The sequence below is a fragment of the Daucus carota genome, chromosome 9 (genome assembly GCF_001625215.2).
Source record: "Daucus carota subsp. sativus chromosome 9, DH1 v3.0, whole genome shotgun sequence".
NCBI classification, from domain to species: domain Eukaryota; kingdom Viridiplantae; phylum Streptophyta; class Magnoliopsida; order Apiales; family Apiaceae; genus Daucus; species Daucus carota.
In genome coordinates, this window is record NC_030389.2 from 31010279 (window position 1) to 31035822 (window position 25544).

Below are 25544 nucleotides of genomic sequence, written 5' to 3' on the forward strand. Positions count from 1 at the left end.
TTAGCATGAAAAATAATGGTAGTAGCCGCCTTTTTTCCCTTTTAATTTTGTATGACATGTATTTTAAGTTTTATAAATCGCTTTTTATATAATATAGAGTTAAGTTCTATGGAGTACATAAAAACATTGGAGTATTGGAGTACAAATCATATTTTTTTAGTTTGATCCTATATAATATCTTTGATTATCCAAATTTTGATATAATCTATCATTTATGAGTTGTCTTGCACATAATTGTCAATTAATCATTAATATCTTTCAACTTTAACAAGTATTAAGATTATTGTTCTGCTTATTAGTTATATTGCAGAACATAGAGTCCTATGATTTATAAAAGTAATTATTCTATCATTTGATCACGATGTTTATGTTGCAGAACATAATGTGCAGGTTGTCAAATATTTACAAATATTATTGGACAAAAAAATTTGAAATTTAGATGACTAGATTACATTTTATCAAACTTTGTACTCCAATACTCCAATTTTTTTTGTACTCCATAGAACTTAACTCTATTTAATTATTGTTAAAAGGGAAAATGTTTTAAAATAATTTATTAAAGTATTACGGGGAGTTTAATGTTTTTAATAATGGAACTTAACTGTGTTACCCGTGAACGTCGGTAAGCCCTTCTGTCTGAACCAAAATGGTGAGAAGATATCCATATTTGTTACCTCAAAACCCTAGTTTTTTCTTTCCTCCTTCCTTGGATTTTACCAATTTGAAGCTTCGGCCTCAAATAAAGTTTAATCTTAAGGTGATTTCATGCAAAATCAATTCTATTGTATTGTGCATGTAAATTTATAAAAAATATTTTTTGCATGCATGTCATGTTTTTAATTATGGGAATTTTGTGTTTGTAATGTGCAGGTGAGGAGCGGTAATAGGTGGCCTGTGGTTGACCATTGCCGCTCCAGGAGAGAAAAACGGGTTTTGAGATTTCGGATCAGGTTAGATTTTTATATGATTTGATGTTCGTTTGAAGTTTGAATCTTATGGTTATTTGTGATAAGAGCATTGACTAATAATGAATTTTTTTTTTACAAAGCTTGTTAATATTTTTGAGGCCTTCTATGTTGATGGTAATTATGTTCTCATTCAATACGATGGTTGATATTTTGTACTAATGCGAAAATGAAATGATGTTAAGGATTTTAATTTGATTAACCTCTCTACTAGAACTCGGGTTAAGGAGAGAGATCGAGTTTTTGAACTGCTATCAGAACTCGAGTTGGTGAGAGGGATTGAGTTTTGAACCGTTATCAGAACTCGAGTTGGTGAGAGGGATTGAGTGATTGAGGATCCGCATCTTGGACAATGCATGGGCCTTCGAGTGAGAAAGAGTGTTAAAAAATGATTTAATTAAGTATCATGAGATTTTAATTGATTTGGTAATGTTAAAAATGTATTGACAAGACTAAAAACTCACCATATATCTGAACTGGAGTTTCTTCATTATTATGTTGTATTTCATCGAAGTTATTATGATGCCATCAATGATCAAACTGCATATTTTCTATCTGGTTTTTTCATTGAAAGCATTGCAGACTTACTAGTTCATGATTAAACTTTGGTTCCAGGGTCACCCTTTCTGCACTAACCGCAGGTGTTCTTCTCAAGTGATCGAATAGTTATGTAGTTAGGCTTCGTAGCTATCCACCTTAAGTCAGAAACACGTGTTATAGACGTTGTAACAGTAAGTTTTCCTTTTGTGCTTGTTCTTCATAATCACTTAAACCGTTTAATTTTTTTTATCTTGTGTGAGCTTGCATAAAATTCAGACACCTAATTGTATTGATATGACTATAGGTTTCGACTTAAGCTATGGATCTTGTACAAGGAAATAGAAGCAAAGGTGCAGATAACACAATGAATGAAGATGAGACAGTTGACTCAGGATATTCAAAATCCTCTAGCTCTCTGTCTTCATACTCATCAGCCACCTGTGAATCTCCTTCTCAAAATGGATCTCCAGTACAAGTTCCTGTTACTCAAGTCATGGAAAGGCCTGTAGAAGTATCAAGTGATAGGATTCCAGCTTCTATCTTTGAAAACAAAGCCTCTACTCCGACAGACTGGAGTGTTGTCTCCAATGATTCGTTGTTCAGCATTCAAATTGGGAAACTTAGTTTCTCCAGAGATCAATTCCTCACTTTGACTGATGACAAGTTTGATGAATTATTCAAATCTGAAGAAATGAGAAAATCTGCTGAGGTAATCAGGTCCAGTCTACATAGCGTATTCTCGGTTGGGAACCAACAGTTTGACATGGGAAAGATATGTGAAGTACAAGATGAAACCTTGGAAGATTCTCCAAGTAATAATTCTGATCAATTCAAACATGGAGTCCCTCATATAGAACCGAATGGAGGTTCATCTGCAAATCAACAACAATTTGATGAAAGTGGAATTAGCGGCCAACCCCTCGCGTTTCCAAAGTAAGCCCCCCCTGCCTTTCTTATTAAATATGTGTAGGAATAATGTATGGACATGGACATGAATGTATACTTCTTTCCTATTTTGAGATGCAAACATGTATAAAGCAGGCCGAATTCTATGTTGTCTTAGCTGGAAAAAGTATTGTTTGTGTTTCAGACAGACGAAGAAATCCGGGTGCTGGGGTTTCTGCCTTTGTACATGGAACTTTGGGTGTAAGTGGCCAAGTTGGAATTGGTGCTCAATGTGGCCAAGCTGCTGCTGTACGTGGCAAATCTGCAGCTTTAAGTGGGCATCCTGTGGCTGTAAATGGCCAAGCTGTGGCTGTAACTGGCCAAACTGTGGGTGCAAGTGGCCAAGCTGGGGTTGCAATTGGCAAAGCTGTGGCTGCAAGTGGCCAGGCTGCGGTTGTAAATGGCCTAGCTGTAGTTGTTGTGCATGGCCAAGCTGCAGTTGTTGTTCATGGCCAAGCTGCAGTTGTTGTGAATGGAAAAGCTGCAATTGCTGTGAATGGAAAAGCTGCAGTTGCTGTGAATGGCCTCAGTCATGCTGCAAGTTTCAGTGTCCAAGCTTTGACTGCAACTGTTCAAGTTTTAGTTCGTCATTCTGCTGCCCTTGCAACGGTAGAAGGAAATAGCTATGTTGCATTTTATTCCCCTGTTAACGTACATATAAACGCCCTCCCTTGTTGACATAGTACTCATATGACATTGTGAGTATTACCAATGCTAAATTCGAGAAAAGAGAAATTAGAAAAAATACAACCACTTCGACAAAGAAATACATTCAGCAGAAATCCAACAGATAGTAGAGAGGCTAGCTGAGCAGCAAAGGTTTCATCCAACAACAGCCCTTATGAATTTTGAATATGCTAAGAGAACTTCCAAGATTTGCTGGTACTGTTTTTCTCTATCTTGTAGGTCATATTTTTCCCGACTGCTGGTATTGGTTTTTGAAAGTCGGTTTGTTGATTGTAACAGACCTTGACTGATTTCCATACCTAGCCTTGTATTGAAAATTTTCAATTCAAATACATAAAGTTTTGTAGAAATACACACCAATGTCCATTAATTCATCGACTGTTACTAACGCTTGCTAATATTTATACCCTTATAATTGCGGCCACAAATATTGGATGACGGTGGAAGATTTGCACATAACGCGTAGTCTGTGACCTCACGAAAGGTATGTCGAAAATTTTTTGCTGTTTTTTTTATTCGTATCTATATAAAAGAACTTAAGCTCAGGAACAACACAATCCACATTTAAGTCCAGTCCTGGTAGAAATGATGTTCAGCCCGGTTAATATATTGACATTACTAGATTGCTTGGATTGGAAGTCCTTCAAAATAAAATAAACCTGTTACTATTGTTTGTTACTCTCCTGCTAATCTAAGTGATACAAAGAAAATGGCCAAGAACTAGGTCTCTTTTCATCGTCATTATTCTCATGTTTTTTACTCCTGATGCTGCTATGCTGCGGAAACTACTACTGCTAACTGCTATTACTAGTCACCTTATTCCTCTAAATATTACTCTTATATTTGTTATATAGGGTCGCGCTCAAGAGAGAACCAGTTCTTAAAATAGAACCATAGAACCACTAAGGTTCTACTGCAGAACCCTAAATTTTAAATAGATTTTTAGGATCTAAATCTAAATACATATTTTTTTTTCATGTTTTTTCATTGTTGTGTGTGTTCAAAAATAATTTTAAAATATAATACATAAATATTGACATTTTTTTGCATGTGAAGTTCTCTGCAGAAGCCTAACTAATACTTAAGTTCTGCTGCAGAACCCTACCTAATACTAGAAATAAGTTAAGAGTTCTATGATTCTCTCTCTAATAGTTCTCTCTTGAACATGACCCTTGTTATATAATTCTAAACTAGTTTGTTCATATATTCTTTTGTTACTCTTATACCACTTTGAGTTTTAAACCAAATTGTGCTGACTAGAGAATAGCACATTCATTGACTGACTACCACCAACTGGGTCAATGTCCCCATACACTAGCCACAGACAATGAATTGTGCAAAAAAAAAACTGTTACTGTTTGTGATAGTTGAAACACTCAACTGCTCAAGAAAAATACACAAGAATTGGAGAAAGAAGCCAAGTCTTTATCTTTTTCTTTACTATTTCATCATAAAGTTTAGTTTTTTGATTGATAACTAAAACCCTCAATAGTGTTAAATTTACAGCCTTTTGATGTTTCTAGTTATGGGTTTTCAGTTTACTTAGTGATCAAATCAAGAAAATGGAGTGTTTTGAAACAAGACGGTGGAGATCAGTTGTTGAAACCTTAAGTTTGTTTAATGTAATTGTACTGTTCTACTTTGTTTATTCAGTTTCAGCAGAAGTTTTGCATGAAAAACTGGTTTTATTGGAGTTCAAGAACTCGGTTTCCGACCCATCTGGTATTCTCTCCAGCTGGAGAAGTGACAGTTTCAACTATTGTTCCTGGTATGGAATCACATGCAGTTCAGATTCTAGGATTGTGGAGCTGAAGATACCTGGTGGTAAAGGAGGTAATGTTTTCGATGCTCCTTGCTTGAGTTCTTCAGAATTTGTATTGCACGGATATGGATACAAAAGGAATTGTTCTGATAGGACTGGTAAGTTGGTTGGGAAATTGCCGCGAGTTATTGGTAAGTTATCAGAGCTTAGGGTTTTATCGCTTCCTTTCAATGAACTTAGTAGTGAACTTCCTAGCGAAATCTGGGGTTTAAAAAATATTGAGGTACTTGATCTTGAAGGGAATGAAATTACTGGGAATTTGTCTGGTGGTTTTGACAATTTTAGGAGACTGCAGGTGTTGAACCTCAGTTTTAATAGAATTAATGGGGAAATCCCGAATTCTCTTTCAGAATGCAGGGGCCTGCAAGTTTTGAATTTAGCTAATAATAAGATAGAGGGAAAGATTCCGCGATACATTAGTAACTATGTGAAGTTGAAAGAACTTTACCTGTCATATAACTTGTTAAAGGGATCGATTCCTGATAAATTGGTGAAAAACTGTGGGAGTCTCGAACATATAGATTTGTCTGGTAATTATCTGATTGGAAGAATTCCTCGCGGTTTTGGTAAATGTAGCCAATTAAGAACACTTTTGTTGTTTTCTAATGCATTTGAGGGTGTTATTCCACCTGAACTTGGTAGACTTAATAAGCTTGAAGTATTGGATGTATCAGGAAATAGCCTCCATGGTCGTATCCCGGCAATGCTTGGGAAAAACCTGCTTTTCCTTAATTTGAGTTCAAACAGGATAAGTGGGCACCTCGATGTAAAACTTCCAGTTTCCTGTATGATTGTGTTTGATATTAGTTCAAACTTAATGTCAGGACTGATTCCCAGTTTCAACAAATCTACTTGCAATTCTTTACCCTCTTCTAATTTGCGCGGCCTTCTGCAATCTCCCAGGCTATCCTCTGCGCGTGTTTCATCTTTTACATGCAAGACACTTTCCAGAAATCCTGCGGCGTTTTCAAGTGTGAGCTTTTCAGTTATTCATGATTTCAGCCGAAATAACTTCAGTGGTCAAATCCCACTACTTCCAGTAACCCCTGAAAGACTACAGAATGATGTCGAATATGCATTTCTTGCTAGTGGAAATAAGCTCACTGGTCCATTACATGACTTGCTCGGTAACTGTAACGAATTTTTCAGAATGATCATAAATGTAAGCAACAATAGACTTTCTGGCAAACTTCCATCTGATATTGGTGTAGCATGCAAATCTTTAAAAGTTTTGGATGTCTCCAATAATCAGGTTTCAGGAGGAATTCCTCTCAGTATCGGAAATTTAAGCTCACTTGTTAAGCTCGACTTGAGTTGGAACAAGTTGCAAGGCCAGGTTCCATATGATCTAAGCCTCATGAAGAATCTCAGGTATCTATCCTTGGCAGGTAACCACCTAGATGGAACCATACCTTCTACATTTGCACAGTTAACATCTCTCCGATGTTTAGAACTTTCGTCAAACTCTTTTTCTGGTGAAATTCCCCTAGGTCTACTCAACTTAAGCAACCTGACTGTTCTATTGCTCAATAACAATGAACATGAGTTGTCAGGTAAGATCCCTTTCAAGTTGTCAAATACCAGGTCGCTTGCCAATTGTGACATTCTACTTGATAATATGAGTGGTAGCAACTTTCTTAGAAATCCTTCTCTTCGACGAGCTACTTTATCTTCAAATCCTTCAGGCGATGAAAGAGATAATTCTGTGGCATATCCAGCAGCAAGTGGTTCTAAGAACTCGAGTAAAGGATTTAGTTCTACCGAGTTGGTTTTAATAATACCTGCATCTGCAATTGTCGGTATACTTCTGTGTCTAGTCATCCTCTTCTACTTTATAAGAAAAAATACTCCAAATTCGAGAGCTCATGTTTCTGTCTCTTCTGAGAGAAAGGATATTGTAGTTTTTAAGGATATGGGGATCCCACTGACTTATGAAAGTATTGTTGAGGCAACAGCAAACTTTAATGGAAACCATTGCATAGGATATGGGGGTTTTGGTGCCACTTACAGGGCTGAAGTTGCCCCAGGAATCATCGTAGCAGTAAAGAGACTCACCGTAGAAAGATGCCAAGGTGTTCCACAGTTTGATGCTGAGGTAGGTATCCTTGGAAGTATAGAACACCTGAACCTCATAACGTTAATCGGTTATCATGCCAGTGAAGCTGAGATGTTCCTCATTTATAATTATCTTCCTGGGGGTAATTTGGAGCAGTATATTCAAAAACGATCCGAAAGGGCTATCAACTGGAAAATCCTTCACAAGATTGCTCTGAACGTTGCCAATGCACTTGCTTACCTTCATGACCACTGTAATCCACGTGTTCTACATCGCGACATCAAGCCAAGCAATGTACTGCTGGATGATGAATACAACGCCTACTTATCTGATTTTGGCTTGTCGAGGCTTCTGGGAATCTCTGATACCCACGCAACAACAAGTGTTGCAGGAACATATGGTTATGTTGCTCCAGAATATGCGCTCACTGGTCGTTTATCTGAGAAAACCGATGTCTACAGCTACGGTGTGATGCTTCTTGAGTTGATATCCGACAAGAAAGCTCTGGATCCTTCTTTTTCATCGTATGGAAATGGCTTTACAATCGTATCATGGGCATTGATGCTGCTGGAAAGAAGCCAGGAAATTGAGTTTTTTGCGGCTGGTCTTTGGGAAGGAGCTCCACAGAACCATCTTGTTAATACTCTAAAGTTGGCACTTGGATGTTCAGCTGAGATCAAAGCTACCAGGCCTGCAATGAGACAAGTTGTTGATATACTAACGAGATTTACACCTGCTCCGGGGTAGATGATACACTCGATAGACTCCATAGTTAAATATAAAGAGAACATCAGAATTATAACTGTTGCAACCGAATAAAAAAATTTCCAACCTGTATTTGATGTCTATGTTACCCGCTCTTCATTTTCCAACCTGTATTTGATGTCTATGTTACCCGCTCTTCATTTTGTCGGATGTACCAGTGTCAGGTACTCGACACTTGAACGTGGACATTCCAAACACTTATTATAAGCCAAAAAGCCAAAAACATATAAAATTTTCAGAATTTTGCCGAACCGACATTCGATGTATCATGTTGGACACTTTTAGCCGAGTCCGGAGAACATAGTTTGATGGTACCTGAGAAACTTTGTGGCCAAAATTTGGAAATGGAGATCATTCAGTTCTGTCTAGAACAAGTACATTTCTCTTCACAAATGTACTTTGTGCACAATTTAGTGCACCTCCCATCTCCAGAACTATACAGTAAAACATTATCAAGAACTATACAGGAAAAAAAATATTACATGACTAAACTTTAGGGAAAAAGAAATGTCTAAAAATTCCATGCCAACAGCATGCTTTCTTCTCTTATGAAATGGTACTTTAAAAAAATCTTACTGAACATTTAGCCTCCAAATGGAAATAAAACACTCATAGTTACATGCAAGGACTGGAGATGAATACATCAATCCTGTCCTGTTTTCAAATGCCCTAGGAAGAACCGGGATTTACAACTATATGCTTGAGTGGATGTGCGATATCAGTTCCACCTGCATGCTTGACAAATCCGGCAGGAGAATAAAAATCACCATGACACACACACATTATCCTCACTTCTTCTCCATTTCCATACTTGTACAGAATTCCTTCTATTCTTCTCCCATTAGGACCGTCACCTTTTGTGAACACACATGGCATGTCCTCCAATGAGTTCATTCCGCTATCCTTTGTTCCGCTGCTCGCTGCATTCATTCTCTTATTAGGATTTTCAAGCTCAGCCCTTGGAGGTCTACCAGCATTTTCTCCCTCCTTTTTTCCCAGAGAACCTTCTGAATCTTGAGATCTTCGGGCTGACTGAATGCTAGCTGGACTAATATCCCCACAACTAGAAGCCCCTGATGTAAAAGACACAAAAAGAACTGGTATTAGGAAAAAAAGATCTGACAAATAATGAAAGGTTACTAAAGTTCACAAGTAAAAAGATATTCCATGCAGAAGCCCTTAGCTGAGAAACTATTGGCGGGCGAGTTACATTAAATTAACAGACCATGTTGGTTGAAGTACCAAGCAAAGAAACTTCATGGTCTGAATATATTTGGCTAACCCATAAGATGAAAACAATCCAGCACTGTCTAGAGGAGTGACATTACATGTAAAGATGTGTAAGATAATAAATGCATAAAGAATTAAACAATAAGGAGTCTGCGTTGACTTGAAAGGGAAGGAAAGGCGGAAGTATAAAATTGATGCAACTACACCCTAGCGCCAAATGGAAGCTTATATATGTAGATATCAGATCTGATGGTCACTGATCATGTAATCCAATAATCAGATTTGTTTTGTAAAACTTTCTGTATTCCAAATGGATCATAACTTCAGTGAGACGAGACAATTCTATCCACTTGCGTCTAAATGGACGGCCGGATACCATGTGTTCAAACAATATTGAAGCTCTTATTACCTCGTGCAATCTTGTTACGCTCCAAGTTAATATAGTTTGTAATTACATGTTTAAAATTAAACTGAGAACACACCAAGTGTTAAATGAACTACGTAAACTACTAAGAAAAGGAAAGGAATAGTATAACACGTGTTAAAGATGTATAACCCTAATGTCTAACCCTACACGTCATTCTATTTCGTCACCCGCTATCATTTTAGTATCTGTCATACTATAATATCGAAAGCTCGTAGCTGCTATATTACAAAAGACTTCATATCATTAAAGCCTACGTATGCAACAATCTGAACACAAATAATATTTCCACATTGATAATATGCAAGTTGTGTTCACAAATTTGCACCTCAAATTCAAACTTTTCACAACGTTTCCTTCTTTTTCTCTTCATTAGAACTTCAAAAACATAAATCTGCCTTCAATTTGATGACACAGAAAAGTTTCAAAGATTCGTATCCATAATAAATGAAGTTTAAAGAACTAACAGATTTAACTATCACATGAAGGGAAAATTATGAGCAAATACAGCTACATTTAAAGTCTATCTTGAGCATTACCAACAGTACTTGATCAAAAGTTATAGTCACCAACTTCTTCCTGATGGATATAATTTACAAGGAGCAATCACATAAAGGTCTTAATGCCGAATTAAGCAAATACAGTTGGAGCAAATAAAGAAAGTTTCAGATATCAAAACATATGCATAAATTAAGCATCAAATCTCTTCTCGATCCTCCCTAAATAAACCTTTCTAGTAAACTACTATTCAATCTTAAAATAGGACTTTTGATTGCGAGTTGTATCAACACAAGCATATTATACATATCAAGGTCTCATCATAAAAACCTCGCAATATTATGAAACTTGGTAGGTAAACAACACTATGCAATCGAAATTTATACCTTGAGGTGCTTTGCTACTCTCCATATCCGACACACTCGAAGAACCTCCTCGAGCCAACTCCTGTCCACTACCGCCAGAATTCCCCCTCCCTCTTGCAATTACACCCTCAATTCCCCCACCAAGAATAGTCTGTTTAGCAGCAACAGCCCAAGAAGGCAACCCAAACTGCGGCGCCGCGGATGATCCCACCTTACTCATAGCCTCCACATACAATTGCCTTTGACCACCTCTCCTGTCCTCCTCACCTCCTCTTCCCCTCTGCTTCTCAGACCGCCTTCTCTTCGCTTCCATCCTTCTCAAACTCTGCATCTCCTTCCTCTTCCTCCACTGCTCCTCCGTCTCAACCGGAAGCGAAGAGGTCCTAACTAGCCCTGAATAAGGAGCTGGAGCAGTTGCAGGAGGTGTCAAAACCTCAGGTTCATCTCTAACTAAAGGAATTACTCCAGCTACAGAAGAGGATCTCACAAGTCTGTTTGAATTAGTACTACTAGTACTTCTATCAACACCAAATCTTCCACCCAGTGATAAACCAAGATTCAACTCTATAGCATCACTACTTGAATCAATCTTTTTTTCGCTTTCATTAGAAACACCACTAAATCTCTGCAAGAAATCTCTAGGAGCTGTGTTGTCAAGACTCAAATTCTCCATCTCTTTACTAGTTTTCTTAGTCTCATTACTATCTCCCATTGAACAAAAAGCAATAAAAATCAAAACTTTATCACATAAATCATCAACAATTCATGCACAACTATACTTATCTGAATAAGCTAGTTTACCCAGATGAATAGATCTGCAGATAAGCAACCCCATCTCCTTGTTTCCTCACTTGAATCCTTGAAATCCCATAAAGATTGAATCTTGAAATTCCGGCGGAGGTTTCTTGAAATTCCGTCAGCTTTCGCCGGAAAATTATTATTTTATGTAATGACAAGATGAAGGAAAAAAAGGGCAGTAAGGGGAAGGGAAATGAAGAAACAGGCAAGAAAGAGGGAGACAGAGATTTACTATATCTACAAAATGACCTTGAGATTAGAGATAGGGACCCCAACAAATAACAATAAACCTCATTCGAATTCGATCTGATTATTTAAATTTATTAAATACTGATTAATTTAAAAATCACAAGTTTGTATTCGAAATAATAAAGTTATAAAATTTAGTTAAACAACATATAACTATCAAATTTATGTATAAATAATTAATTAATAAAAGAGGACCTTACATGTGACACTTATCCGTTTATAATTAGTATTATCAGAAAATTCAAAATGAAACTTATACTATAACAATATTGATTATTATAAATATTAGTAGCATGACATTTTTAATGTGTATTTAAATTTAAAATTTAATTAAAAAGTAATTTAAAATTGGAGATTATTATTATCCATTGAGGGAGAAAGTGCATGGTGCCACGTGGACATGAGTCACTGACTTTCTATCTGTCTCGATTTCTGCGATTTAATAATTAAAATTTTCTAGGTTTGTGCGTGTCGCCAAGTGGGGGGATGGACTAGTTTTGGTGAGACTACAATGAACAGTCCATTGACCCGGGGCACGTGTCACCAGCTAGAGGTGTGGAAATAAGGACACGTGTCGGTGGTACTTGGGGAAGTCTGGTAACTCACCACGTGGTGCCTTAACATATGGACACACGTTTTTGTGTTGATGGTTTGTTCCAAAGGTTGTTGTCGTGGGGCCCACACCTAGGCTGTCATTATTGAATCATGTAATTTAAGGACAGGTAATGCTGGAGGATGTAATTAGTGATGGTGACACGTGGGTGTGTGAATATTTTGGGATTTCCATATGCTATTTATTTTAATTAGTGGTATTATTAAAATATATGGGGAATAATATATGTGTAAAGATGTGGGTTAACATATGATGATTTGGTAAAAAGTTCTAAAGTATTGTAAATAAGTTGTTAAAGTTTGCATACGTGGTTATATATATCTTAACTTGAAACTAGTATTAAAAGAAAAAGATATACTCGCTCCGTCCCACGAGTTATATACATATGGGATGAGAAAATTTTGTAATTTAATGAAGTAAAATAATAAAAATAGATAAAATGATGGGATCAACTAGTATTTAATGAATATAGATAGAGTAGTGTGATTAAAGTGATGGGACCAACTAATATTTAATGTATAAATTAGGTGTAGTTAAAGTTTGGAAATCAGAGGTTCGGGGGAAATTTGAGGTGTTTTAGAGGTTTGGCCACTATAATCCACTAATATTAGTGTTTGATAGTTGGCGGATTGAAATGGAGGTTTGGATCCACAAAACTATTTCTGAAAAACTACTTTAAAGAGTTTTTTGGGTTAGCGGTTTTGATTTGTGTTAAAAAAAAACTAATCAATCAGCTATTTACCAAACAATTTTACGAGAAACAACTAATTCAGTCGCTAATCAAAACATCTACTTTAATCACTTAGTCAAAACATCAAATTCAATCCGCTAACAACTAACTACTAATCGTTAATTCTCAAACATGATCATTATAAAAGTTTACAACTTTTGAAATATATAGATGGAACGTCCTAAAAAAAATTGTATAAAAATGAATGGGACTGGGGAGTACCATTAAGTGATTTGTCAAACAGATGATTTGTGTAACAGTAGTATAAATTGAAGGTCTTGATTTCAAAATTAGATATGCTCACGAAAAGAATAGCTTTTGAAATAGTTTTTTGTTTTTTTTTTAAGTTTTGCTTTTTTATTTTTGAAAACAAATTGGAAAACAATCATTTATATGGAAAACAATTTAAATTAACATTATTTATTAATAGTTATGCCATAAATAAATTGATATCTTGTTTTGTCGAATTTCATATTTTGACCTAGGTGATTATATCATATCAGATACACTTTACATCACATTGTTAGGGTTAGAGCATCTCCAACGGCGTTGGCTATAATCGTTGGCTAAATTGGACCTGTAAGACATTATGTAAAATTTGCTGAACCTGTAACACATTTTGCTTCAACGGTACTGGCTATATTGATTGGCTATAATTTAAAAATAGTATGTTATTAATATTTTAAATTGTTAAAATAGAATATACCAGTTCAATATGGTAATAAATGATGTACAATCTTCCTACAGATTTTCTTACAGACCTGTAGAGGTTCGACAAATTTAGCCATCCATAAGAGGTTGGCTAAATTTATAGACAACAGGTGAGCATGGTTGGAGCTGAGTTTTTTGAGCTGTTGGCTATATTTTTTTATTTTAAGTAAGCCAACTCATCTTTTAGCCAAAGGCTTTAGGTGGTTGGAGATGCTCTTAAGCTTTATGTAAAGCATGAGAATACTAGAACATAGGATTACTAGTCATATTTTTTAATTAATCATAAATAATATATTTGATTATCTAAATCTAAATTTATATAAAATTTATTGTTTATAAGCAATTTTAAACATAATTATTAATTAATCATTATTATCTTTCAAATTTAACAAGCACTAAATTTATTATTTTGCTTATGAGTTATATTTATAGAGCACCGTGTCTATGATTTCTCAAAGTAATTTTTTTATCTTTTGATTACGGTGTCTATGTTGTAAAACAAAATCTGGAGATTGTCGAATGTTAGTGTTGTAAAAAGCAGGAATCAGACTTAACAGATGAAGTTGCGGAATAAGGATTAATTAGAAATTAATTAGATTGATCAGGTATTAATCAAAATTTAATCATTTTGGCAAGCTATGAAAACAAGGATTAATCCGTGATTAATCGTGATTGATCACCGACTTTTAGAATAGAGCCAGATGTTTACAAATATCGCACAATAAAAAAAATTAAAATTAAAATGATTAGATTATATTTTACTTAATTTTATCCTCTGATCGTTCAATGTATTTGTGTACTTCATGGAACCTGACCCCACATTATTAATTATTAATATATGAATAATTTAAAGTGTGTAAATATCAAATAATTATCAAATATTTATGATATTAATATATTCTCCGAAAATATTTTCTAATAACATAACTGAAATAACCATGCCAAATGAAAAGGAACGAATAATACGAAACGTAATTCGAATAAGTATACAAGTTCTCGTATTATCCGTACCAACCACTTTTTATGATTTTCTTTTTGGTGTGTCTCATCCAATTTTCTACATTTTAAATTTTATCAAATCAAAATAATCAATGAATCCCATCAATTTCTCATTTTTTTTTTTCTCTTTTCACATTCATTTTACTCCGCTATCTTCCTTTTAATAATAATAAACAATGAGTCACGTCACTTCACCCACTTTTCTTTCACTTCACCCACTTTTCTTTCTCAATTCTACTCCCTCCGTCTCTTATTACTTTTCCTGTTTCTCTTCAGCAAGTTTGCCAATACACACTTTTGATCCTTAATATCGTTAATTTCGTATTGGTATTAAATATAAAAACTTCATTGTATTAAAGTACTCGTGAATACGAATCCAACAAGATCACTCACGACAATATTTAGTCTTATAGATTAGACATAAATTAGTAATTTGTCTAATGTTATGAACAGTCCCGACATATGAAACGAGAAAAGAATAAAGAAACGGAGGGAGTACTATTTTATACATATCTCTTAACTTTCGTGCTCAAATTATTTGTAAACAAATGGTTGAGATGGAGAGAATATTCTCTTTTATTTCAATCTATACCTCTTTCTAATCAATTTTGAATTATTTTATCAGTTTTTCTAGTGTGTACTCATTGGTACATGCTAAGCGCGAAATTATATAAATTTGATTCATTTTTATTGGTTCTTATATCTTAATAATGATGAACTCCTGCATATATAACCACCACACCAATTAAAATCTCCCAAACATATGCGATTAGCATGTGCTCATGGACACTAGACAAACTCTTATTTTTTTTTTTTTGAGGAGACAAACTCTTGTTTTATAATACACAGAATTATATAATCCATTCTTCCCTATCATTATTATAATTTTTTAATGGAATTGACATCTGAGACGCACTAATATTTATATAAATTATAATTTCATACTTAATTTTTAAATTTATATATATGATATTAAATCAGAAAAAGATTAAAATTATATTTTATAATTTTTTTTATACATATACCCTATCTGTTCCAAGATAAACAAGGGACAAAGAGTATATTTTAAGACAAAATACAAGTGATCTTTAGAGCAAGTCCAATAGGTTACCTATCTCATTACTTATTAATAATATAAAATAATGAATCCCAGCGAGTCTTAGTGATTTAGGTAATCTGCTTTTAGTGTCAACTCCAATAGCAATCCTTATATTTGTTCTCTTAAGATTATTTTAATAATAAATTTGGGAGAGAGAATGAGAAAGGGAGGGAAAAGACAAAGAAAGAAGGAGAGAGATGATTTTTTTATTCATAAATAATATATAGGTAATGGCTAGGGGTTACTTAAAAATAGGTAATGGCTAACATATTGGAGCATGTGCTAGTGATTTAGGAGCTCACTAGGAGAGCGTTGGAGTGGGTTTTTTTGGTTCATTACCTAAATGTAAGTTTAGAAACTCATATAAATAACCTATTGGACTTGCTCTTACTCCTTCCGGTCCCCTCAATTGTTTACATTGGAGGGGGACACGGAGACCAAGATAATATATGAAAAATGAGTAAAGTTAGATGAGAAGTGGGTAAAGTGGTGGGACCTACCAATATTTAATAATAGATTTGAGATAGTGGAAGAAAATAGTGGGTGTAATAATAGTTTTTATTGTTAAATATGAGATAGTAGGGGAAGATAGTGGGTGTAATGATGCGAAAAACTTACTATTTATAATAACATAAAGAAATGAGAGAGACATCTCAAAATAGTAAGCGTAAAGAAATGAGAGGGACAAAAGACTTACTCCCTCCGTCCCCTTTTACTTGTCCCTTTTGAAAAAATAACGCATCTTAAGAAAATGTTAGGTGGATATCTTGTTTTCATACTTATCCCTAATAAATGTAATGAATTAGATAGAGTTGTGTATATATATATATGCTAGTCAAACATTGGAAGTTGTTACATTTTGAAAAAACATACAAAAAGTTGCTTTGAAAAGAGAAGTGGACAAGTAATTTGGGACAAATTTTTTTTTCAAAAGGGACATGTAAAAAGGGACGGAGGGAGTATATTTTAAGCCTGAAAGTTGAGTAAGAATAATCTCGATCCACAACACGTGGATGAAGCATAGACAAAGTGGAACGTGAGATGGGATAAAAAATTAAAATAGTACCAGCAAAGAGTAAACAATAATTGTGTCGAGCCACTTGTGCTCTGCACTAACGTGTTGTTTCACGTTTCGCCTATTAACAAAACGTACCAATGTACCGTGTCAAAGTACATGGCTCTTTGTGGCCCTCACTGCTGCACCAAATTTAGTTTCGCATTATTTATTTATTCTATTTTTTATAAATTATAAAATGATGATAGAGTCCATTTTATGGAAAGATTATGTTGTTACTCACTCTGTCTTCGTTTACATGTCTATTTTGACATTTGACCAGTTAAATTGAATTTATTTTGACTGAAATTTATATGTATTATAAAATTGAAAAATAAAAAAAAATTATATCATTAAAAAGTATATTTTGTCTATTTTAATATGCAACTTTCAGATTTTAAAAATAATGAATTGATAATTTGTAGTGTATATTCAAAAATGGGTCATTTGACTTCTCGAAAAACAAAATGAACATGTAAAAGGGGACGAGGGTGTATAAATTTTTGACCTTCGAATGAAGATGGCTATTTTTTTTTTTTAAATGTTGTTCGAAAGTAAAAATAAAAATTTCAAAAAAACGAATTAAAGAAAGGGACAAGGCCCTCGCAGGATTCGCATCATCGAGAACGAGGATTACACAAACTAAGCCGCAAAACAGCCTCCGGCGAGGATCGAACTCGCGACCTTTCGCTTACGAAGCGAACGCAATACCACTATGCTACAGAGGCAGATGATGACAATTTCACCTTTTTTTACAACATAAATTTAAAACATTTATATGCATTACAAAAAAACAAACCCTAAAACCCTAAACCTTCTTCTCCAATCTATGTTATTTTCTGATTAGGGTTTGAAACATCAAACGACGTCGTAATGGACAAAACTCAAGAAACCAAGTGGAAAGCAGAGGAAGTGATAGGTGGCAATGCAGAAGCACTGAGAGCCTTGAGGGAACTCATCATTTTTCCTCATCTTTACATTCAAGAAGCCCAAAAACTGGGTCTCAAGGTATAAAGTTTTGTGTATATGTGTATTTATATGTTAAAGTTTCAATCTTTATGAGTTGGATAGTTTTGTTGTGAAGTAATTTGATGCGGGGTGTGTTTATGCTCAAGTTTCAAGCTTTATGAGTTGGGTAGTTTTATTTTGAAGTAATTTTTGTGTGTGTATATGTTAAAGTTTCAAGCTTTATGAGATGGGTAGTTTTATTTTGTCAAGTAATTTGATGTGGGGTGTGTATATGTGGATGTATTGATGTTTATGGATCTGGGTTGGTGTTATTTTTCAGTGGCCTAGTGGATTGCTATTACATGGACCTCCTGGTACTGGGAAGGTATGGCCTTTGTGTAAAAATTTGATTTTTGAAGGTTTTTGTTGTTTATCATGTTTTCTCGAAAAAATAAAAAAAAACCGAAGTGCCTAGTCCAAAAGATTTGATTTTTGTGCTTAATTCTGATTATTAATCTTTAATTATTAATCATCCAACATGAATGAATGTAAGTACGAAGCTAGTAATTTTGAATGTTATGTTCTGTTAAGTAAGATAGCTGATCTTGAAATTACGAATAGTTAATGTAGAATTCATGAAATGTTACTTTCGGCTGATAGACTTTTTACTTAAGTTATGTTTTGGCTGTCTACTTGTCTAGCTGGAAGAGATACAGTATTTTGATTTGTAGGTAGTGAGGATAATTTGTTTTTTGCGAGTCTGTTTGGTTAATCTTGTGTTTTTGTTGTTAGACAAGCTTGGTTCGAGCAGTTGTTCGTGAATGCGGTGCACATTTGACCGTTATCAGGTATTTCATTTATACGTAAATTATTCTTATTAGAAGTACTTTATATTTTTATGTAGTTTCTATATAAAAAATATATATACCTTAGTTTTTCAATTAAGAGTTCTCCATAGAACCCAACCCTGTGCGTGTGTGTGTGGGCAGTTGCCTATTATGCCACAAAGTAAATCAACTGTATCATCAGTTTTGGATTACCTGGATTTTTCTTGTACCTTCACAAGTTGGGATTACTTCTAGCATAGTCAACTGCAGTATAAAACAATGAGTGTTTATTTTCTTCCCAGCGGTTTTTGTTTCTTGTTGTAAAGCTATCAAATTAAATTGCCGTGATGCTGATCATTTGATTATTTTTCAGTCCCCATTCTGTCAATCGTGCACATGCTGGAGAAAGTGAGAAAATTTTGAGAGAGGCTTTTGCTGAAGCATCCAAACATGCAAAGTTGGGCAAACCAGCAGTTATTTTTATAGATGAAATTGATGCAATTTGCCCTCGCCGTGACTCTAGGTATGTAAATGTTAATATATTCCAATTTCTGAAATTTTTTGTTGGTCAGTTTCATGTTGAATCAACATGTTTTGATACAAAACACTGTAACTGATTTTCTCTGATTTTAAATTACACTGTGTTCTTTAATTATTTAGAGTAGTAATTAGTAAGTTGCTCTATGTAACAATTTTGATATTAGAAATAGTGAAAGGAGTTAATCATTATAGTTAGAATAGTCAGACACTTGAATTCTACAAGTAAGTGGAAAAAATTTAAGATGGCGGTATGTTAATTTCTCTTATATTGATCTTTATGTCTACTTTTTGCTGATTAACTTCTAAGGTTTAATTTATATGAAAATTTGCATTGTTTTTTTAGCAATAAGCATTTAACTTCAAATTGTTGAGTGAAATGTGATGCGTTAAACTATTTCACTCGTTTGCTTGTAATGTACATAATGTCTATAGGATCTTTGTGAAGTATAGTATAGTACTTTACAGCTGTCTTCTTCATACCTGTTTCTATTTTTCAATGTATCAGTTTTCTATTGTTGATAACAATTTTACAAAAAAAGAGTTTCTTGCGCTAGATCTCTGTGATTTTAATCAGAGTTTCTTGTTAATTGACTATGGTTTGAGTTTCTTACATTAGATCTCTGTAGTTTGAATCCGAGTTTCTTCTCTCTGTTGATGGTTTGAATTGCAGGCGTGAGCAAGACATTCGTGTGACTTCTCAGCTTTTTATGCTAATGGACTCCCAAAATTCCTTATCAACGTTTATGCCAAAAGTTGTAGTGGTTGCATCAACGAACAGGTTTCTTCTGACTTTTCTTATTAGAAGATTGCTTCTTTTAATGTACACATAATCAGGTCACTAGGCTAGGCTATAAATGGGGAGGGTAAGATGTATGCAACCTTTACCTTCATTCAACAGAATGAAGAGGCTATTTTCAGAAAAGAACCTATCTTGTGTGTGTATATGTACGGTTATATAAAAAGTGTAAATTATTAAATTAGGAAAAAAAGATATATTAAAATACACAAACATAAATTTGATCATGTAATTTATAAAGTGGTTAAGACAATACCTGAGCCCTTGATTCATGGGACTTACTTATGATCCGGTAAAATGGAAGAAAAAGAAGTTGTGACCGCTTGTAACTGCCTTTGAAGACTGTAAACAATCGATCCCTTGGAAGGTCTTTCCTTGATACGATGAGTGATTAAAGTGCTTATGGTAAATCTACACTGATTATAAAACACGTATAAATCGCATACTATGTTAGGCTATGATTTCAAATATTCTGACCTTGCTTTTACTGTTTTAGATTGTCTGGTTTCTCTGGGGTAAAAAGAAGACTGGACAACTTTTGAAAATTATGCTACTGGTGCACCTCTGGGTTGTCATGCAATTCATATCACAGTTATTGATTTAATAGGCATAGCATCAGCTTTAGAAGAGGCAGTACATTATGGTAGGTTAACAATTATTTCAGGTTAGAGGACCCCAAGAGTTTTTTCGGCTAACACAGTAGTAGGGATCCGGTGCGCTTAGTGAAATAAGTACTGAAATGTTCTAAACCAACCCATTTTACCTCTAACTAACAACAATAATTATAAGTCAGGCTGTCTGAGGTAGTAAAGTTTAGTACATATCAAATCAATAAACTTTTTTAACTATTTTCGACAGAAGCTTTAGTTCTGATACGTAATAAAATTGCAGATGTATGAGCTTCAGGTATATCTATTGTACTTGACAATTGACATGAATGTGTGTGTATTGTTGTTCATGTTCATAGAGTAGATGCAATTGATCCCGCGTTAAGAAGGTCAGGGCGTTTTGATTCTGAGATTGATGTTACAACACCAAATGAAGAGGAACGCTTAGATATTCTCAAGGTTAGTTCTTTATGTAGTGTACTTCTTTAGTCTTAATGATCATAGAAAAAGGCCAATCTTAACTATTGTATACCTCTATTAGATCTGGATGAGGGTGTGTAACTTACATTAATGTCTGTTTTGAAATATTTCAGCTTTACACAAAAAGGCTTCCTTTGGATCCTAGTGTTGACTTGCAATTTATAGCTTCATCTTGTAACGGTTATGTTGGAGCTGATATAGAAGCTTTATGTCGTGAGGCCGCCATGTATGCAGCTAAAGAACATCCGGATGAAAATCAAGGAGGCGTGTTTAGCTTGACAATGGATGATTGGATCCATGCCAAGTCTAAAATAGGTCCAAGCATAACAAGAGGTGTTACTGTGGAAATTCCAAAAATCACTTGGGATGATATTGGGGGGTTAAAAGATTTGAAGGTTAGTGACGTATAAGAAAGCAGTCATAACAAAAACAGTATTGATCACTGACAATAACTTGATAATTGCTTGAACAGATTAAGCTCAAGCAATCTGTTGAGTGGCCATTAAAACATGCTTCTGCCTTTTCAAGATTGGGAGTATCACCTGTCCGTGGGATCCTTCTTCATGGACCTCCGGGATGCTCAAAAACTACTCTTGCCAAAGCTGCAGCTCATGCTGCCCAGGCTTCATTTTTTTCCTTGAGGTTAGAATTCTGTGCCATCTTCCACAAGGATAGATTTTGCACTTTATGTTTATCGTTCAACTAACGCGACGAAAACATGTGCACTTTATACACGTGGTTTCTTGGTGACCTTGCAGTCATTCCAAAATCTAGACCTTGTCTTAAATCGTTATGCCTGGTGTTGAATATATTTTTAGAGCTTGATTACTAAGGTGGGTTACATGTACTTATTACCAAATGATAGAGAGCTTAAAACAAATTGGGTTCCAGTTCCAACCAGAATACATTTTTATTTTAATCAGGGTGTCAATATTCCTTGATCTACCAGGATTCATGTGCAACATTATTGGCTTATGCTCTTAGTGTTCAACATTATTGGCTTGGGTGGTTCGAGTTCAAAATTATTGGCTATGCTCTTAGTGTTCAACATTATTGGCTTGGGTGCTCAAGTGCTTTATAAGTTCAACAATTTATATATTTGATATGTCCCAAAATCTCAATTTCTGATATGGATCCGGACTCTGAAGTTGTTTATATAGTATATTTTATTAGAATACAATCAGCTTCATACAAGTAGAAATTTAGTGAACCTTGAACCCGATAGATATATATTCAACTTATATTTTTGTTCATTTAATATTATTGTTTTGCAACTTCTTTAGCTTCTATGGTCTTGACAGTTAATTTATATTGACTAGTGGTGCAGAATTATTTTCTATGTATGTCGGGGAAGGTGAAGCTTTGTTGCGCAACACATTTAGGAGAGCACGCCTTGCAGCACCAAGTATAATTTTCTTTGATGAGGCTGATATTGTTGCTGCAAAGAGGTACTTGCTATACAGTATATACTATTTTGTAAAATCTCTGTTTCAATGGCCGACTGCTTGTCTTATATTCAATTTTCTGGACGCCTTCTGTTATCTTTATCGTGTATATTTGTTTTAGATCTTCATCTTTATGCAGGGATTTGCTTTGTAGATTTGTGTATAGGTCTTTTAGCAGAAGGAAAGTGTGTAGACATTCTTTTTCCTTATCCTTCTCTAGTTTGTTCTGCCGCAGTGTTGGCTTTTGTATCATCCTCCTTATGGAGGTACATGGTCATATTATTATTAGCAGAAGTGATACGTGCCTAAAGATTCTGGTAACATTGCATGTGTGTCTACATATTTTGATATACGTTAATTTGTTCAAGCATTTATAGGGCTATGCAATATTTTCCTGAGGACTACATTTTTAGATAAGTTAGTGCCACGCAAGTGTCCAGATGTGTGATACTACTCATGCAAGCGGAGGCCATTATAACTCTCTAATATAAAATTCGTCGTCTTTGAACTTTTTTCTTTTTCTGTACTAAACTTGTCCTTTTCTTCCTTGTTCCCCACCCCCTCTCTCTGTATTATATGTTATACCTGTATGCAGAGGAGGGAATTCAAGTGGCAGCAGCACAGTTGGAGAGAGGCTATTGTCTACTTTGCTGACTGAAATGGATGGTTTAGAGCAGGCCAAAGTGAGTAGTAAAACCCCTTTAACCCATTCCCTCCCTTTTCCTCCAGCAAACTCTTTACGCTTGAAGATGTGTTTTGATGATTTTTTTTTGTTTTGTTTTTTAATAGGGAATTCTTGTTTTGGCTGCCACGAATCGCCCTTATGCAATTGATTCTGCACTTATGCGACCTGGACGCTTTGATTTAGTAAGAGAGATTTTTGCTTTGTTATAACAATTTAAGTTAACTACAGTGACTAATGCATCATAATTGTAGTTCATAGTCACTATTTGGTAACAGCTCTGTTTGAATGAATTTGTAGGTTCTTTATGTTCCACCACCAGATTTAGAATCTAGATATGAGATACTTCGAGTACATACACGTCACATAAGTGTGGCTTCTGATGTTGATTTAAGACAATTAGCAAAAGATACAGAGCTTTTTAATGGAGCCGAGTTGGAGGGACTATGCAGGGAAGCTGGATTTTTAGCATTAAGAGAAAACATTTCTGCAAAAATAGTGTGTAATCGCCACTTCAGAACTGCCAGGAGCTCACTAAAGCCAAGTCTCAGCAGGGAAGATATTATTTCTTATTCCTCTTTTAGAAAGAATCCATCTCCAATTTCATCTGGCACCGTCAAATCCAATTCCAAGCAGAAAAACAAGAATTTCTTGGGTTCAGCGGCTCCTGTTACAGTTGTCTTTGTACTTTCAGTTTTATATGCCGGCTTCAAATATATTCTCCAGCATCCTGATGTAGTAGTACCTAGTGAACTTGCAACCACCTGAAGATGCTGGAGAGAGACGGGAGGAATGAATGGCCATACCAGCTTTCCATTTTGTCCGATTCCTACAAACCGCGGTTGATGTTTTCGGAAATGCTGTGATGATATTTAAGTGCCAATATGATGCAGGTGCTATAAAGAAATGCCATTTGAGGTATTTAACCATCCACACCAACACAAGAGCAGCAGTTTGCTAAGCATGCAAAACCTTTCTGACAACTTGGAACTACTGTATACTGAGATTTACTTGGAAAGAAACTGGTTTAAATTTTGTTTCAGCCCATTTTTTATCAAGGCCCAACGGGCCTGATAGTGTAGCCACATTATTATCATCTTTCATCTCCCAATATATATATTCTTAGCTTATTTGGGAGTGCAAAAACAATTCAAATTTATTTAATTTATTACTGTTTATTTTATACATCTATGTACTTTTTGTTAGAAATAAATACTTATTTTTGAAAAAAAAGTATATTTTTAACTTTTTAAAAATATATTCTTATTTCTGAAAAATAAGATAAATCAGAGTGGACACGGGTCCTGAGGAATGGGAACAAAAGATGGAAAAAGAGTCAAGATGTACAATTTTGATGTGTTGGTAATAATAAATCAAGAAGTGAGTGTGACAGTGATAGATATGGTAGATGAGCTAATGCTTGGCCCTAAAAGGACTAATAATTTCATGGACCCATTGGCCAGTATTGCTCCATAATCATGTCATCACCTTGATTATGACCTTAAGCAAGCATGATTACTACTGATCTTGATGGGAGTGTCACACTACTGATTTCAGTGTTTCGCAAATAATAAACACATAAAATACGCTTGTCAAGATTATAGGACTGTAATTCGAGTCGAGTCGGGCGAGTTTCGAGCCGAGCCTAATTCGAGTCGAGTCGGGCGAGTTTCGAGCCGAGCCGGCTCGGTTAACTAATCGAGCCTAAATCTTTGCCCGAACTCGACTCGGTTAATTTCACGAGTCGAGTCGAGCCAGCTCGTTTAGCTAAACGAGCCGGTTTTAACGAGTCGAGCGAGCCAGCTCGTATAATTTTACACTTAATCGAGCCCAAACATCTATCCGAACTCGGCTCGTTTAATTTCACGAGTCGAGTCGAGCCAGCTCGTTTAATTAAACGAGCCGAAACCTTTGCCCGAACTCAGCTCGTTTAACGAGTGGAGTCGAGCCGAGCCCATTTAAACGAGTTCGAGCCCGGGGAGCTCGCGAGCCGCCCGACTTGAATTACAGCTCTAGTCGAGAACCCGAACTCTGTTCTCGTACTTGATATTATGGTGGGTGCTGCTTTCTCATGATATAGATGGCCAAAGATTCCTCTAGCCCTTCTGGGATGATGTAAGTTGTACAAACTGAAGAAATGATGGGTGATTTGAACTCTTCAATGCTACCAAAAATGATGACATAAAGTTGGTCTTTAGTATAAATTTGAGTTGAGTTTACAACTCTAATAAGCATGTAAAATGAATAGCATAATTTATTTGCTTCAAATGACAAGCCATTTCACTGTGTCAATTATAGCATTGAGTGGGCAGTACAATAACTATAAAACCTATCATTCCTTCACACCTAATCTCCTCATTAAGTAGCTAAAACAATTTATAATGCATCAAATCACATACTAAATCACCCCTTATTCAAGCATCTGTCTCTTCCAATAGTCATTGGTCACTATTATTAAATTTAGTACTATCCTATACTCTAAAGTCTATAGTATAGTCTACATGCAATGATCAGTTTGGTGGGTCATGAACATTATCTAATACTTCAACTTAATTTATCAACCAGAGTTGTTAATGATGTATGAGTAATACTAAATGTACGAGACTGCAATCCCGACTGAACTAAGTTGATCTGTATTTAAAATTGAGTTAATTTCGAGTATTGAAAA

At 35.1% G+C, this 25544-nt stretch overlaps 4 protein-coding genes and 1 non-coding gene across 5 annotated transcripts; 3 read left to right on the forward strand and 2 right to left on the reverse strand.

Annotated features, from left to right (window-relative positions):
* The first annotated feature begins 627 nt into the window (after positions 1 to 627).
* Positions 628 to 4091, forward strand: LOC108202856 (uncharacterized). The gene is made up of 5 exons (XM_017371430.2): positions 628 to 757; positions 871 to 950; positions 1581 to 1696; positions 1810 to 2438; positions 2596 to 4091. Exons 4-5 carry the CDS (start codon positions 2366 to 2368, stop codon positions 3126 to 3128), a joined length of 606 nt encoding a protein of 201 aa, XP_017226919.2. The 5' UTR covers positions 628 to 757; positions 871 to 950; positions 1581 to 1696; positions 1810 to 2365; the 3' UTR covers positions 3129 to 4091.
* Positions 4092 to 4441: 350 nt separating this feature from the next.
* Positions 4442 to 7874, forward strand: LOC108202854 (probable LRR receptor-like serine/threonine-protein kinase RPK1). The gene is made up of 2 exons (XM_017371427.2): positions 4442 to 6121; positions 6212 to 7874. Exons 1-2 carry the CDS (start codon positions 4700 to 4702, stop codon positions 7760 to 7762), a joined length of 2973 nt encoding a protein of 990 aa, XP_017226916.1. The 5' UTR covers positions 4442 to 4699; the 3' UTR covers positions 7763 to 7874.
* A 414-nt stretch (positions 7875 to 8288) lies between these two features.
* On the reverse strand, positions 8289 to 11345 carry LOC108202855 (ninja-family protein AFP1). Its single transcript, XM_017371429.2, has 2 exons — positions 10319 to 11345; positions 8289 to 8853 (listed from the first exon to the last, which is right to left on the reverse strand). Exons 1-2 carry the CDS (start codon positions 11007 to 11009, stop codon positions 8450 to 8452), a joined length of 1095 nt encoding a protein of 364 aa, XP_017226918.1. The 5' UTR covers positions 11010 to 11345; the 3' UTR covers positions 8289 to 8449.
* Positions 11346 to 17206: 5861 nt separating this feature from the next.
* TRNAT-CGU (transfer RNA threonine (anticodon CGU)) lies at positions 17207 to 17278 on the reverse strand. The gene has a single exon. It is a non-coding gene; the product is annotated as a tRNA-Thr (tRNA).
* Positions 17279 to 17343: 65 nt separating this feature from the next.
* Positions 17344 to 24061, forward strand: LOC108200295 (cell division control protein 48 homolog B). Its single transcript, XM_017368400.2, has 12 exons — positions 17344 to 17558; positions 17839 to 17883; positions 18291 to 18346; positions 18699 to 18848; positions 19536 to 19643; positions 20629 to 20728; positions 20863 to 21144; positions 21222 to 21391; positions 22069 to 22197; positions 22790 to 22877; positions 22984 to 23061; positions 23177 to 24061. The coding sequence occupies exons 1-12, from the start codon at positions 17424 to 17426 to the stop codon at positions 23642 to 23644; spliced, it is 1809 nt and encodes a 602-aa protein (XP_017223889.1). The 5' UTR covers positions 17344 to 17423; the 3' UTR covers positions 23645 to 24061.
* The last annotated feature ends 1483 nt before the right edge of the window (positions 24062 to 25544 follow it).